Source organism: Perna viridis, chromosome 12, assembly GCF_037379345.1.
Source record: "Perna viridis isolate PV_CMFRI_1.1 ecotype Kerala chromosome 12, ASM3737934v1, whole genome shotgun sequence".
NCBI classification, from domain to species: Eukaryota; Metazoa; Mollusca; class Bivalvia; order Mytilida; family Mytilidae; genus Perna; species Perna viridis.
The window spans coordinates 20,097,331-20,111,612 of record NC_142456.1 but is presented as its reverse complement, the minus strand read 5'-3'; the positions used below and the strand labels follow the sequence as shown (position 1 = coordinate 20,111,612).

The window sequence follows — 14,282 nt, the reverse complement described above, 5'->3', positions numbered from 1 at the left end:
AATAAGCATGAATTACATGATACACACCGGTGACATGTACTCTACATTGTTTAAGTACATGTAACAGTCTATCAAACAGGGGATGTTATATGCTTATCAAAAACCTATCACGTTCACTTATATTTCTTATTTATAAAAAAATACAAACCACAAAACAAGTCTCAGTTTTTCATTTGGTTGTTGCACTTTTCAGATAAAACTTTAAAAAACTGGCACTATGCAAGAGATATCGTTCTTGATTGGTTGATTGACCGATTTTCATAAAATACAGATTAGGACTATACCTGAAGTAGCGCATAAAAATATTGCGTATGAAGATTGGAAATGGCATTGCTTGAAACTCCTCTACCCATTGCCATGTCTAATTTTATTTGGGTTGGTGCGTGTACTTTACGTACATCAAGGCTCGTTTGGAAGGCCTGCACTAATCATTACTTTCTGCAGACCGTTCAAGAACGACCAAACTACCTGCACTAATAGCATTTTGATGCACTTTTGATTACAAGATTACAACAAATTTGTGTTTATCTATTTATCCCACCTCTTCACAAATTTGCAACGAATTGCCCAGTAGACAAATCAATAATATTTTATCTTTTAGATCAAAGCCATTATATTCCTCCCATTTGCCCCATAAAATTGACACTATTTACATTGAGAGGATTTTCTATCATAACTCCATTTATTACAATGACAAGTAAGCCATACTTTTGGTCAGATAGAGGCTATGAAAGTAAATAGTACGCTAAGTACATTGCTAATTTCCATGAACAAGGCATAGTTTCGGATCTTTCATGCAAGAAAGAGGTGGCAAAGAGTATATAATTTTATTGATGTTAGCATACATTTTAATGTTGATTACTGCAGTCATGTTATGATGCCTGTACTTTTTGTTAAACATCATTGCACAAAGCACGATGGGCGGACGGTAGTCAAGTGGCTACATAGTCGGCTTTTACCGTTGTTGACGCAGGTAAATAAAATACTGTTGTCACTAAATTTCAGACACCTTTAAAATTGCAGGATACATGTATGTATAAATGTCTCGCCATAAAATCATAGTTAAGAAATCATGAAGCAACATTTTATCATTTACGAACAAGAATTTTTTCAATAATTTTTCGATGTACTTTATGAGGCCTCAGGTTTATAACACCCCCATTCTATCTCTTATGCACACCTTTTAAAACAAATAGGCTACTGGTGCCGTGCACCGACATGCAATTTAATAGAACACGGCGAAAATTGATACCAACCAAAATCAAACATCAACAGTATACACAACTTGTTATTTGTAGTTTTCTTTCGTCTTTGGTTTTCAGGTGTACCGAGAAGAATCGGAGCAACGGGTGTTATTTTAATTGATATTGGCCCATTGTATATAAGTTGAAATGGCGCGTAAAATACCGCAGGGGTATTGCCAATCAGACTTGTGTTTTATTCATTTTCCCCATCTTTCAAATTGAGAAGTGTTATTCTAACACATCTTGTTTTACGGTTGTATGCAACGATTCATGGGATAACCATCAACAAAAAGCTTTTTTACCTCCGCTGAAACATATCGCGTCGTGTAAAAATAAACAGGGATCACTCGCAATCGCGTCCGTGAATTTGATGTTAATAAAGTAAGCAAGATGAAGCGAACTCTAAGTGCACATGTTTTAATTTGTTTTCATTTTTAAGGACGATCTATAGCACATATTATAATCGAACTTCTTTGGTTCTCTGTACAGCAGATAGTATGCGTGGAAGGAAAATGAAAAATTAGGTTCCCAACGATTAAATGAAAATACACCATACAACTAATGAATGGGTTAATTTCTAAATTAAAAAAATAATAATAATAATATATGTAAATATTAAATGATATATAAAATACTTATTGCAGTAAAACGATTTATCTACAGGACTACGTGTAGAAGCGATACAATATTGTAATATCAGAAAAAGACTTAGTTTATACAGAAAAAAAAAGACTACCCTTGAAGTTTGATGAAATTTGGGTAATTCCAATTTCAAAACTTCTAACATTAAATCTTACATAATGTATCTTCTTTGCCCAGTCTACATGTATGCATAATTTATCTTGAAATAAATGTAAGGGTAACAACGAAAACTCTAATCCAATTCATAATTATGTCAAGTCCTTATAAACCTGCCAAATAGATATTACGCCACCGGAGAAGCTGGAAATTTATAGATTAATTTTAAAGAGTTTATTTGGTAAAAATAATTTAATATCATATATATATATATGACATTTTGAAACTGTTATGTTCCACAATTTCGAATTACCTTAATACATGTACCAGCACGAAGAAGCAAAATGAATGAGCAACCGAACTCCCAAATAAAAATGGGAGCATGACACCATTACGCACCGGTACGGTAAGAGTCCTTTGCTTTTCTAGAAACTTAAAAAAAGAACAAATCAGTTCTCGTGGTCTAGATTGATACACCATAACATTCCAAGAGTTCATGGTATAAAATATTTGTATTAATGACTTTAATCTTCTGACGATATTATTCTGATCCAGACGTCTACAAGGTACATGTAAGAAGTCAAGCACTGTACAGAAAGTTCACGTACATGTAGTTTTGGCAAGTTCTTGCATAACATACACTTGTACAAAATGTATACACGAGTTTAAGGGATGGTGCTTTAAAAATACATGGCAACGCTGGTTTACAATACGACTGACTTGCACGATATTAATTATTTCACCTTTCTCATAAATAACCAACATTCGCTGTCTATTAATGAATATGGTCCAAGAAAGATAACTCCAAAAAGATATTCGGTCAGTGGATGTTCGTATTTACCACGTTTTTATAACAAGTGTTCAATGGATTTGATCTACCCGATGTATATATGCATTATTTTTTTCTAATATAAACTTTGTTAATTTATAAGATTTGAAAGAATAATCAAGGGAACCAAGGTTATAGCGGTAATCGAAAGTATGTAATCCAGGGACAAAGACCAGACATGGAAAACAGATACACACACAACAAAGAACATAAAGTAACTAAAATCATACATACAAAGTAACATAAACAATTGAGCAACTCGGACTCCGCTAAAAACTGGGAGCATGAACCAGGTGCACCGGTAGGTAAGCGTCCTTTGCTTTTCTAGAAACACCCGACGAGTTGCTCCTAAAAAGTCAAGTCCGGGATAGAAAAACGAGGGAAGGAGACTATGACACACTGTATAAATCAGTTTTCATGGCGCAGATGGATACACCATAACGATCCACGAGTTTATGATAACGACAATGAAACTTCTGCAGTAATGAATTCAATCTTGTAGCAACATAACCCTGTTCCAGAAGCCTATTTGTTAGAATTCTAGCGCGATACAAAAGGTCTGCGTACTTGTAGTTTCGGCAAGCTCTGGCATAACGTATGAGTTGTGATATAAACACTCTATACGCAGGTGCTGAAGGGATGTTCCCACAAATGAAAGGAAAGCTGAAAAGTCGTAAAGTTTGGTCAATAGTTTTCCTTTACCATCGATTTCTAAGTGTAGGTCAAGATATGAGGCTGACTTCACAGTATCTGTAGTATCCTTTATCTCAAGTTATTTGGGGTAGATGCGAAGTATCAAATCCTTGAAATTAAGATTGTTTAAAGAAAATACGTCATCTATATAGCGGAAACTGAGATTAAAGGATCTAGATAAACGATATTCTTTCTTTCGGATCAGATCAGCTATAAAGTCAGCCTCATAAGAGTGAAAGAACAGGTCAGTAAGTAGAGGAGCACAATTTGTTCCCATTGGAATGCCGATCGTTTGTTCAAGGCCGTAGGTATAAAAAAGTTCGAATGTATGTGTTTCATTTTAATGTTGTTGTTATCGTTTCTCTGATTTAGCAATTGTTCCACTTGTTGTTTTCATAAACATTATAAATGAAAAAAAAATAATAATAAAAATAAATTTTATCTGGCTGTGGCATAACTATTCCTCAGACATGTTACAATGTACTGTACTTCCAGATTCCGACGTTTATTTTTCATGACTATTATTTGAATTTAATTTTGACCAATAAAAACTTGTTTATTAATCATATAAACGGTTTACTTAGCCACGCCCCAACTTTTATTATTTTGAACGAGGTAAAACTTTCAATTATACATGTCTATGCCCATATTGTGATTTCATGTTTAGAATAACGTCTTAGAAAGTTCAACATTATTAAACGTTTTCTTTTTTCATTTGCAGAGGACTGGAGATACATGTATTTGCAGACCTTATTGTAGTGATCATTTAATCAATAGAAAGACTTTTTCATCTTTTTTTTACGGCATTAATTATCTATATAAAAACTAAATACATGCACACAAAAAAATCAAGTTTATCACATGATAAGTTATCACATGTAAACTGAAACATATATTAATCAATTCATGCTCAATTCATATGACAATCATTATACAAACATGTAATTCACACGTGTGGATCTTTTGGCTGTGTATACAAGTAAATGTTAATGTCTCGTGTTGCGACAATACACTTATGGCATGATATACATGTACGTCAGTGGATCACGAGTTATGAATAGCATACAGTGTACATGTATATTGTACATGTATATATCTAGTGGGCACAAAATATAAATTTCGCCCTTTACACAGTAAACAATTTTCAAGTACATAAAGGAAACTGTGCATGTTTATAGTCCAGTTACACATTTAATTACATATAGATCCTTTATTCAGTGCCATATGTTACTAGCATACAGTCAACACCATAAACGCCAATGTTATCCAAAGCATCAATGCGATTGATAATAATACGGATAAAACGGACCACGGGCAATCAGATCTACCCAGCCCTCCTCGTTTCATAGAAGAAACCTCTTATGCACAATGCGAAGAAATCTGATCCGACTCTAAGATCCTACTAACTCACTTCTACTTGTTTCCTACTAACTCACTCATTCAATCTCAGTTTCCGCTATATAGATAACGTATTATCTTTACACAATCCTAATTTCGGTGATTTGATACATCGCATCTACCCAAAAGAACTTGAGATAAAGAATACTACAGACACTGTGAAGTTAGCCTCATATCTTGACCTACACTTAGAAATCGATGGTAAAGGAAAACTATTGACCAAACTTTACGACAAACGTGATGACTTTTCAATCAGAATTGTCAACTTTCCTTTCATCTGTGACAACATCCCTTCAGCTCCTGCGTATGGAGTGTTCATATCACAACTCATACGTTATGCCAGAGCTTGCCGAAACTACGCAGACGTTTTGTATCGCGCTAGAACAAATAGGCTTCTGAAACAGGGTTATGTTGCTACAAGATTGAAGTCATCACTACAGAAGTTTTATGGTCCTTATCATGAACTCGTGGATCGTTATGGTGTATCCATCAGCACCATGAAAACTGATTTATTTAACGGGTCATAATTTTCTTTCCCTCGTTTGTCTACCCCGGACTTGTCTTTTTATGAGCAACTCGGCGGGTGTTTCTAGAAAAGCAGAGGAGGCTTACCCTACCGATGCACCTGGTTCATGCTCCCAGTTTTTAGTGGAGTCCGATTTGCTCATTTACTTTTGTTACATTGTATGTATGATTTTAGTTACTTTATGTTCTTTGTTGTGTATGTCTGTTTTCCATGTCTGGTCTTTGTCCCTGGATTACATACTTTTGATTACTGCTATAACATTGGTTCCATTGATTACTCTCTTATAAGGATGTGCGGAAATTCCGTATCAGACTCTAATATTATATTTGAATCATATTTTTTAATTAATTACTTTGTATCATACATCAAATGCATTTGTAAAATTTGTACTTTAAACATATGAAGCATCCAAACCATTAGCTTTACCTATGGTGTTTTTCGATCAATCAAACTGGTCAATAAATAGGAGGTCACCTTGCAGATTTTGTCTGTTATTGTGTTTAAACTCATTCGTTACAACTACATGTACAACTCTTGTAGTCATCAACCAGGTCTACCGGTAGGGTAAACGTCCTATGCTTTTCAAACCATTCGCTCTGTACGTGTAGGCAGCCATTCATTGCAAGTTACGTTTTTGATATTATCTAATTAGTAAGATTAAAGAAAAAAAACTAACAGAATATTATCCTAAACTGGTTCGATAAAACCTTGATTACTATTCATATAATATAATATACATTGCTTCATATATATGTTTATCATCAAGCTCAACGCAGCGACAGTCGTTCATTTCCTCTCTTACTAACCGCTGCAGACAGGCTTTTCGAAATTCTAGGACAATCGGATAATGTCGCGTTAAATCATTCACATTTTCCTGACTGCAAAATTCTTGCATTTTCTCAGAGGGCTGGCTGCAGCTTCTAGAGTGAATTTCGAACGCAAGACTGTTTCGGAGCTTGGTAAACTCTTATGTTGCACTTCATAAAAATGTATTAGTCAATGACTTGAAATTGAATCACAACATCTTTACAATATTATGATTTGGTATACAGATAGACCTTTCCGTGTTAAATGTTTAAAAAAAAACATTCCATATTGTTAGGCTACGTTACAAAATTAGATTACTTCAATTTATTTGAATATCTATGGTGGATGTGAATAAGGATAAGGACGAATATGTTTTGATGATCAATTTACATCTTTAGATATTTAAATGAGTTGATGTCACATATTCCAATATCATTATTAGAAATCTGTGACGACCTTCCTTCGAAACTCCAACAGCCACTTGGATTCCATTAAATTCGTAAAAATCTCTTTTCACTGCCTGTTAATATTCTTAAAAACCTTCAGGATTGGCACTTGACACAGTAGGCATAAATACTTTTTCATCCTAGAACAGACTGGCGAGTATTATTTGAGATTTGACTTCTTTTTGACTTTTCAAACATGTCAGATCTGAGCCCCTTCATGACAACAACAGAAAATGTCTTTACATTCCATTTGCAAATAAAGGTATTGGTTCAAATAACATCAGAAACATTCTTAACCGAAAAGAAGTAATGACAGAAATCCCGCCATACTTAAATCAATCTGTCCCTGTTGTCCCCTATAGTTACACCAACACTATTGTCCGTAATTGCTTTAACTATAAACAAGTGTTGCAGGACGTAGCGTACATCGAGAACCTTTTGACTTGTGACTGTTCCATATCTACTTTTGTTTAGAACCCCTCTTGCCATGTCATCACTGGCAATCTGAACATTATTCAAAATGAGCATCTCCATCTCCAAAGAAAAATAATATCTCACGAACGTGAGCTCAGGAAATAACACATGGCACGCTTTTTCAATTTTCGATACAGTTTTTTCGAACGCCACTAAGTTATCAGTTTTTGGTCAATCGGGAAACAGAATTAAGATCAGGTGATTTGCGATTCCATAGACGTGCGTCTTTAAGTGTGTACCAAATGCGTCGAGGTAATTCCTCATATACCGACAAATCATGATACCAATGGTTGTTGGAAGGTACTTATCCTTTCCCATAAGCCAAACACAACGCTTCAATCAAGTCATAAATATGTACACGTACTCGATTGAGAATCAGTACAAAAATACCAGTCTTATACATTCGATATGCTGTGCTCGTGTTTCAATGAGTAACCTCTCTTCACCCGCATCAGAACCAATACTAAGGAAGTTCAATATTCATTGTTGTACAAATTCTTTGTAGAAATTACAGATTTCGAGAAATAATCATGCTTGATGCTGCATTTAGAAATATGGTCTATTAATTTCGTAAATAACCTTAAACATGGCCTTTTCTTTACACCAACCACTTATACATGTATGATTTTAGAGTATGTTAATTTAACGTCCTTATACTAGGTCTAACTTCTAGCGTTTCAGGGTCATAAAAACGTTTAATTAGGTTAAGATACTTTCATAAATATGCCAGAGCAGAACGCTTACCGTAATTACATTGTATAACATATAAAGGAACAATTAAGGAGGTTGACCTAGGGTAAGGGACATAACTCATGGAATCAGTGACATGTTTGTATTATTTCCAATTTCACCAAAGGCTCTCAAGCATTCGTTTGAAGCAGAATAAAATGAATCCAAGTTAATTAGATGCTTACATAAGATTGATGTAAAATGCTGCATACAAACGTTCCAAAGATTTTTAAGAGTTGTGTCTCGTACTCTAGGTCTACCTCCTTATTTAAAAATAGAATTTGTTGTTCATTAAATCAAGTGTTAAAAACTTAGACCCATTTTTTATTGTTGGTTCTTTTACGAGTTTCAATCCTTGTCAGAATACGTCATGAATTGAATATGTTATCTAGCTGAACATAGGCTCAAAGTAAAATAAAGAATTTAGGTAAGTCTTTCTAAAAATCAGACAGAAGGGGATTCATGTCAAAAACCCACCAAATTCAGTTTTATTTCTGGTTCAGAAACAGTTACTGACCACATAAACAGTCTCAGTTCTTCATTATGATGTTGCGCTTTTGAGATAAAAATTATATAAATAGCACATGAAGTTGACTCTTTGCAAGAGTTATCGTTCTTGATTTCGTTTGTTTTGGTTGATTGTACTGACAGATAAATGTATGATCTTCTAAAAAGTGCAGATCTGAATGCAGAAATTATTGTTATGTGAAAGTGTAACTTGTAGACTAAAAAAGCCTCTTTGTTTGATGGATTTTTTCTACACCACGAATCCCTTAAATATTGGCAGTGTCTGAATTTTCTTGTGAACTGCTACTTAAATGGTTAGGTTAAGAAAGAGATAGATGTTTTCTTACTAATTAGCAAAATTACTTTTTAAAATGTATTCATTTAAGGATACTTAATAAATGTAAGTTATTTTATCGGCGAAAAAAAAAAGTCTTTTACACTAGACTTGATTTCTGTAATGAAGATTGAAATTTTATTAAAACAAATCCAATATGAAACTTCAATATGATTTAAATTGGCAATCATGTGCAATTAAATTCAAAAGTAGCCGATTCAAAGTTTTACATAGTATAATAATACTTTTTCCTATAAAGTGGTCAATTTTGATCTCCCATTTGGTTTCTTAAGAATTGTTTTATTTTTCCCCAGAGAACGCTTACCCCGTCACTACACCTGGTTCATGTTCCCATTGTTTAGCTGAGTCCGGGTTGCTCATTTACTTTTTTTCCTTATGTGCGTGTTATTATTGTAATTTTGTCTTTGTTGCGTCATTACTCCTCGGTTTTGATCTGTTTTAATTTTTACGATACGAACCCTGGTTATCGATTTTTCTTCCATATACTGAGATGATGCTTAGGGGTATATCTTATGACCAGGCTCCTTTTTAATCGTCGAAATCCCTCTGGAATATGAAAGTGTTTCCACCCAGAAAGTGGAAACCAAACCTAAGGTACTACGTTTATCATAAAAATCACATTTCTCGCTTTGTATACTTTATCTACTGTCAAGTTATTTGATTGTAAAAAGAGAATAAAATACATTACAAAGACGATTCTTTCGGAATCATAATATGTTGATCGATTTCTATAGAATTTAAAATTTAATTGGGATTGGCCGATCTTACAATACCATAAAATGATATAAAAATTGTGTCAACAATATTGCTGTCTACCGTAATTGACGTTCGTCATATACATTGTAATTTTACCATCATGGCTAATTTTCTGAAGTAATAGTTTCATTGATTTTATTCAGCTTCAGAAATCTGTAATTACATGATTGAATGTGTGTCTGTAGATAATTCATTGCATCGTTCTTCAAAAGAAGATATATTAAATACTCTCTATTGCTTAAATACATAAACTGTTGTCTAACACCGAATTAAGGAGGTAGACCTAGGGTAAGGGACATAACTCATGAAGTCAGTGATATGTTTGTATCATATTCAATTTCATCAAAGGCTATCAAGCTTTCATTTGACACAGAATGAAATTAATCTAAGTTATTTTGATGCGTACATGACATTGAAGTAAAATGCTGAACACAAAAGTTCCAATAATTATTAGGAGTTGTGTCCCTTACATTAGGTCTACCACCTTAAATGTGTTTTATTTGTGTACATTTTAACGTTTCGGTGACAACGAGTTACAGAAATACATTAGTTATCTTTATGTATTATGTTTAGTTATTTTGATACGCCAGCTATAATTCCATGGTACATTTTTATCCTGTAGATCTACATGTACAATTATTTATTGCAAAAAATCTTACAATTCAATCCCAAGTTCATATCAAATATCAAATACGTTTGCACTCGCCATTTAAGTAGCAGTCTTTGTAAGAATCATGCAAAATCTTTAAAAAAGTGTGATACAACCCAAACAAGGCTACATATTGTTATAAAGTTGTTTTATAGGTCTATATTATGAAATGTGTAATTATTCATTCCAATATGTCTGTTCATAGAAGATAATCAACATTGAAAATCAACATTGAAAATATTATAGATTCTATTGTATTTGAATGTCATTTATCTCCCTTCTTTTTTTTTAAATCTACCGTGCATTCTATATAATTTTCATCTAAGAACACGGGTTATATGAAAAACCGAATGTAAATTTCTGTTTAACAAGGCAATTCAAACAAAATACATAAAAATATGAAGGCTTTTCACCCATGAATCACATTTTGAAGGATTCTTAGCTAGAGTGCTACTTAAATAGAGAGTCATATAAATGAATGTTTTAATGATGACGCCCTAGTGAAATGCAAATATTTGACCTTTGTTTAAATCAAGAGTGATTCCACCGTTCCGAAGTAGGGAGCATGCGTCAGATTGTGTCTGTACGTTGTACTGTATGCCTGTACATAGGTCATGGCGAAGACACCTTAGTGCACACTGAAACACTGAAGTTTCGATGACGTCATGGAGGACTTCGAATCCATAATATGACGTTGATTTAACAAAATAAACACCGTCCACTGCGTTTGGACATTGGGGTGAATCTACAAGTATAAACAATAAAATGAATGAAATGACTTAATAGATGAATTTTTTTTTTAAATAAATTTTAAGCGCCATTGGTTATTTTAAAAAAATGGTAGAAACCGAGTTCAAAGTGAAAAATACACGAAAAGTGCGTGCAATTGAAGGTGGGGAAATGTTTTCGGCAAAGTAAACGTTCTCCTATTGGTCCTAATGTCTTATATTCTCTATTTCAGCCTATAAATATCGGCTTTTCCTAATGACAACTTTTCATTAAATCGACAGAAACAGAAAAAAAATAAGATAATGCCATAACATTTACATGTCGCGCTATTTGGTTTCTGTCTGGACTTTAAAACTGCCGATATTTTGTATTATATATTATACTGCAACCGCTATAATTGTGTGGTCAAAATACATTGCCAGTTTGTTTACGTTATACAGTGTTTCTGAATGAGTAATTTAATTTGTTTTTGTTTTTTTTATTATTTATTAACCTTTTAATTGATTATTTCTCTTTTTGGCAATATTTTTCCATAGGCTAACAACTCACTGTAACGTCAGTGATTAAAATCGTTTGGTCCACTGCCCGCGATTGAAAAAATTGACTTGATCAATTAGAAATTAAATCATATACATGTAAGAATTGATTTTAATTTTATCCTAAAATAGTCTTTTGATGAGGGAACAAATCAAACATTTGACTAAAATTGGTTAGAAATTAAATCATAAGGATTGTTTATTTTTTTTAATTTTTTGACTACATTATGCTTACACAACCGACTTTGAGATAGTTTACGATTGCTTATAAAGCGAACACTGCAAATGGTAGTAATTAATTCATGGTGTAGAAAACCCACAGAACAAAACGTTGTTTTGTTTTGGTCTACATCTGATATATATTTACATAACGATAATATTTTCTGTATGCAAATCTGTATTTTTAAAAAAAAAAAAACATATATTAATCTCCCAATAAAATCAAACCAAATCAAGAAAGATAACTCTCGCAAAGTGTAATTTTATGTACAATCTGATTGACTTTACCTAAAAAAAGCGTAACAACCAAATGAAAAGTTAAGGCAGATGATGTGATTAGTAACTGTTTCTGAATAAGACATAACAGTGAGTTTGGTAGGTTTTTGACAAGAATGAATCGTCTCCTGTTTGATTTGTGCATAAACTGCCACTTAAGAAGTTGTCTTTGTAAGAATCATGCAAAATCTTTAAAATGTGATACACCCGAAAAAGGCTACTTTTACTTTGTTATTAAGTTGTTTTATGGGTCTGTATTATGAGATGTGTAATTATTCATTCAAATCTGCCTGCTCTTTGGAGATAATCAACATTAAAAATCCAATAGATTCTATTGTATTTGAGTGCCATTTACAGAGTTGTCTCCCTTAATTTTAAAATCTACAGTGCATTCTATATAACTCTTAACTCCTAAGAGCACGGGTATATGAAAAACTGAATATTTATATCTGTTAACTATGGCAATTCAAACAAAACAAAACAAAACAAAAATATGTAGGCTTTTACCCATGAATCATATTTTGTATGATTCTTAGCTGCAGTGTTACTTAAAAAAGTAAAGAAGCATACTTACATGGTGTTCCAAAGCTTGGTAACGTAGATTCACAGGAGAATTGACTATCAGTCTTTTTTGGAAGCAAATTACTAATATGAAACGAAAAGCAAGTTACATATCCAGTAAGTCGTGGGTGAGAATAATCAAACGTGCCCCCGATGCGAAGAGTCCCGGGTAGGGCAAAATCTACATCGCTAGCAAAGTTGTCATCCAAATCCAATATATTAGACTCGTCTTTTTCTATTTTTAGTTTACCATTGCTTCTATCGACACCAACTGATATATAATACCACGTGTTAAGTGGTATAAATTCGGAGCTGTTACCAATATTTGTCTCACTGGTTGAAAGGATGCGGGTCATTTGAAGATGCTGGGATATGAGAACAACCTTGACTTCACGTAAATCTGAACTTGAATCCTCAGATTTGTAGTGAAACAAGGCGCCATCTTGGGAAGAAAATTTGAACCATCCTGAAAACGAGAAATCTTCTCCAGAAACAGTTGGTTCGGTAGCCATAGAAACGGTTATGTCGGTAAATCCATTAGAGAAAATTGGTGCTTTAGTTAAACCTAGAGGTGACGATTGTCCAAATGTCATGGTGCAGTCAGCCATTGAATCGTGAACACCAGTACTGTGCTGTACTTCAAAAGAATAAGTTTCATTATTTAATGGCCAAAGAAATTCCAGCGTGCCGTAACAAAATGCAAACAAACCTGAAACAATAGAAAAAAGATAGAAGATTAGATGACTATAAAACAAAGTTGACGTATCGTGCATTTATTCTGTTAATGACTGCAAGCATCAACTAGCTTTTGAAATCAACACAAAAAGCCTATTCTACATATGACGTTATTTTGGGCAGTGCGTAAAATTACGCCTGTTAATGTAATCCAACTTAAAGACATTTGATAATAGTTCTTCATTGTTAACTGCCTTTTTTAAATTTTGGTTTTTTTTTTGTAAATATACAAATGATTGTTTTTTAAAAACTTATTTATGAAGAACATTTATTCCAAAATAAAATTTGCTAGAATTTTGTTTCATAATATTTCTTATTTATTTATTTCCTTTAATACAAAACATATAATGTGAGCAGAAAAAATGATCATAAAATTATTTCTTACCAAAGATAACCGGAAATTTTCTATACAGTTTCATCCTTGTGTTGTAGATATATTTACGGAATCTCCGTTACATAAGGTAGAGAGATATTAGATCTATAAAACGTCATTGAAAAACTCGCATTGATCATCTATAACCGTTAATGCAGTTGTCTGAGTCTGAGAAAAGCTCCGTCAAATATATACAGCAAAATTATAGAAAAAACATGCATTATCAAATAAATACATTCACTGCGCATATCATTAAGATACGCTAATCTCATTAGATAAACGGCTAATACACGATATCTCATTAGTCGATGGAACACAGTGGGCTATGAACATAGGTCACGCCCACAATTAAGTGAACTATTTTTATTTAACACTTAATATTGCCTTTTTTCAATGTATATTTAGATAATAATAAAAATGAAATAAGAGAAACGTATGAGAAGTATTTATAAGAGTAGAATGTGTCATTTTTTATGTTTATTCGCCGTTTAAAAGCGTTTATCGGCCTTACAATTTGGAAATGAAGCGCTCCCGTGCGCTTCGCGTAAATTGCGCTAGGGTAAGGAAAACAGATTCATATTATCAGATAACGTCAATATTGAGGAAGCGTCAGCAATGGTATGATTCAATTACGTCAAAATCAAAATACATAAATAAGAAAACAGAGACAAGTATAAATAAAAAAAACAAACAAACAAACAA

The 14,282-nt window shown here is 33.1% G+C and overlaps 1 protein-coding gene across 1 annotated transcript; it reads right to left on the bottom strand.

The window, feature by feature from the left end:
• Nucleotides 1-8,936: 8,936 nt before the first annotated feature.
• On the bottom strand, nt 8,937-13,787 carry LOC148601617 (uncharacterized). The gene is made up of 3 exons (XM_088556229.1): nt 13,593-13,787; nt 12,486-13,181; nt 8,937-10,896 (listed from the first exon to the last, which is right to left on the bottom strand). Exons 1-3 carry the CDS (start codon nt 13,624-13,626, stop codon nt 10,649-10,651), a joined length of 978 nt encoding a protein of 325 aa, XP_088412355.1. The 5' UTR covers nt 13,627-13,787; the 3' UTR covers nt 8,937-10,648.
• Between the last annotated feature and the right edge of the window lie 495 nt (nt 13,788-14,282).

Coding starts and splice junctions, on each gene's coding strand:
- LOC148601617 (XM_088556229.1), bottom strand. CDS start 13,626: ATGAAACTGTATAGAAAATTTCCGGTTATCTTTG. Junction 13,182..13,592: donor AAAATTTCCGGTTATCTTTG/GTAAGAAATAAT, acceptor CTATTGTTTCAG/GTTTGTTTGCATTTTGTTAC. Junction 10,897..12,485: donor ACCAAGCTTTGGAACACCAT/GTAAGTATGCTT, acceptor TTATACTTGTAG/ATTCACCCCAATGTCCAAAC.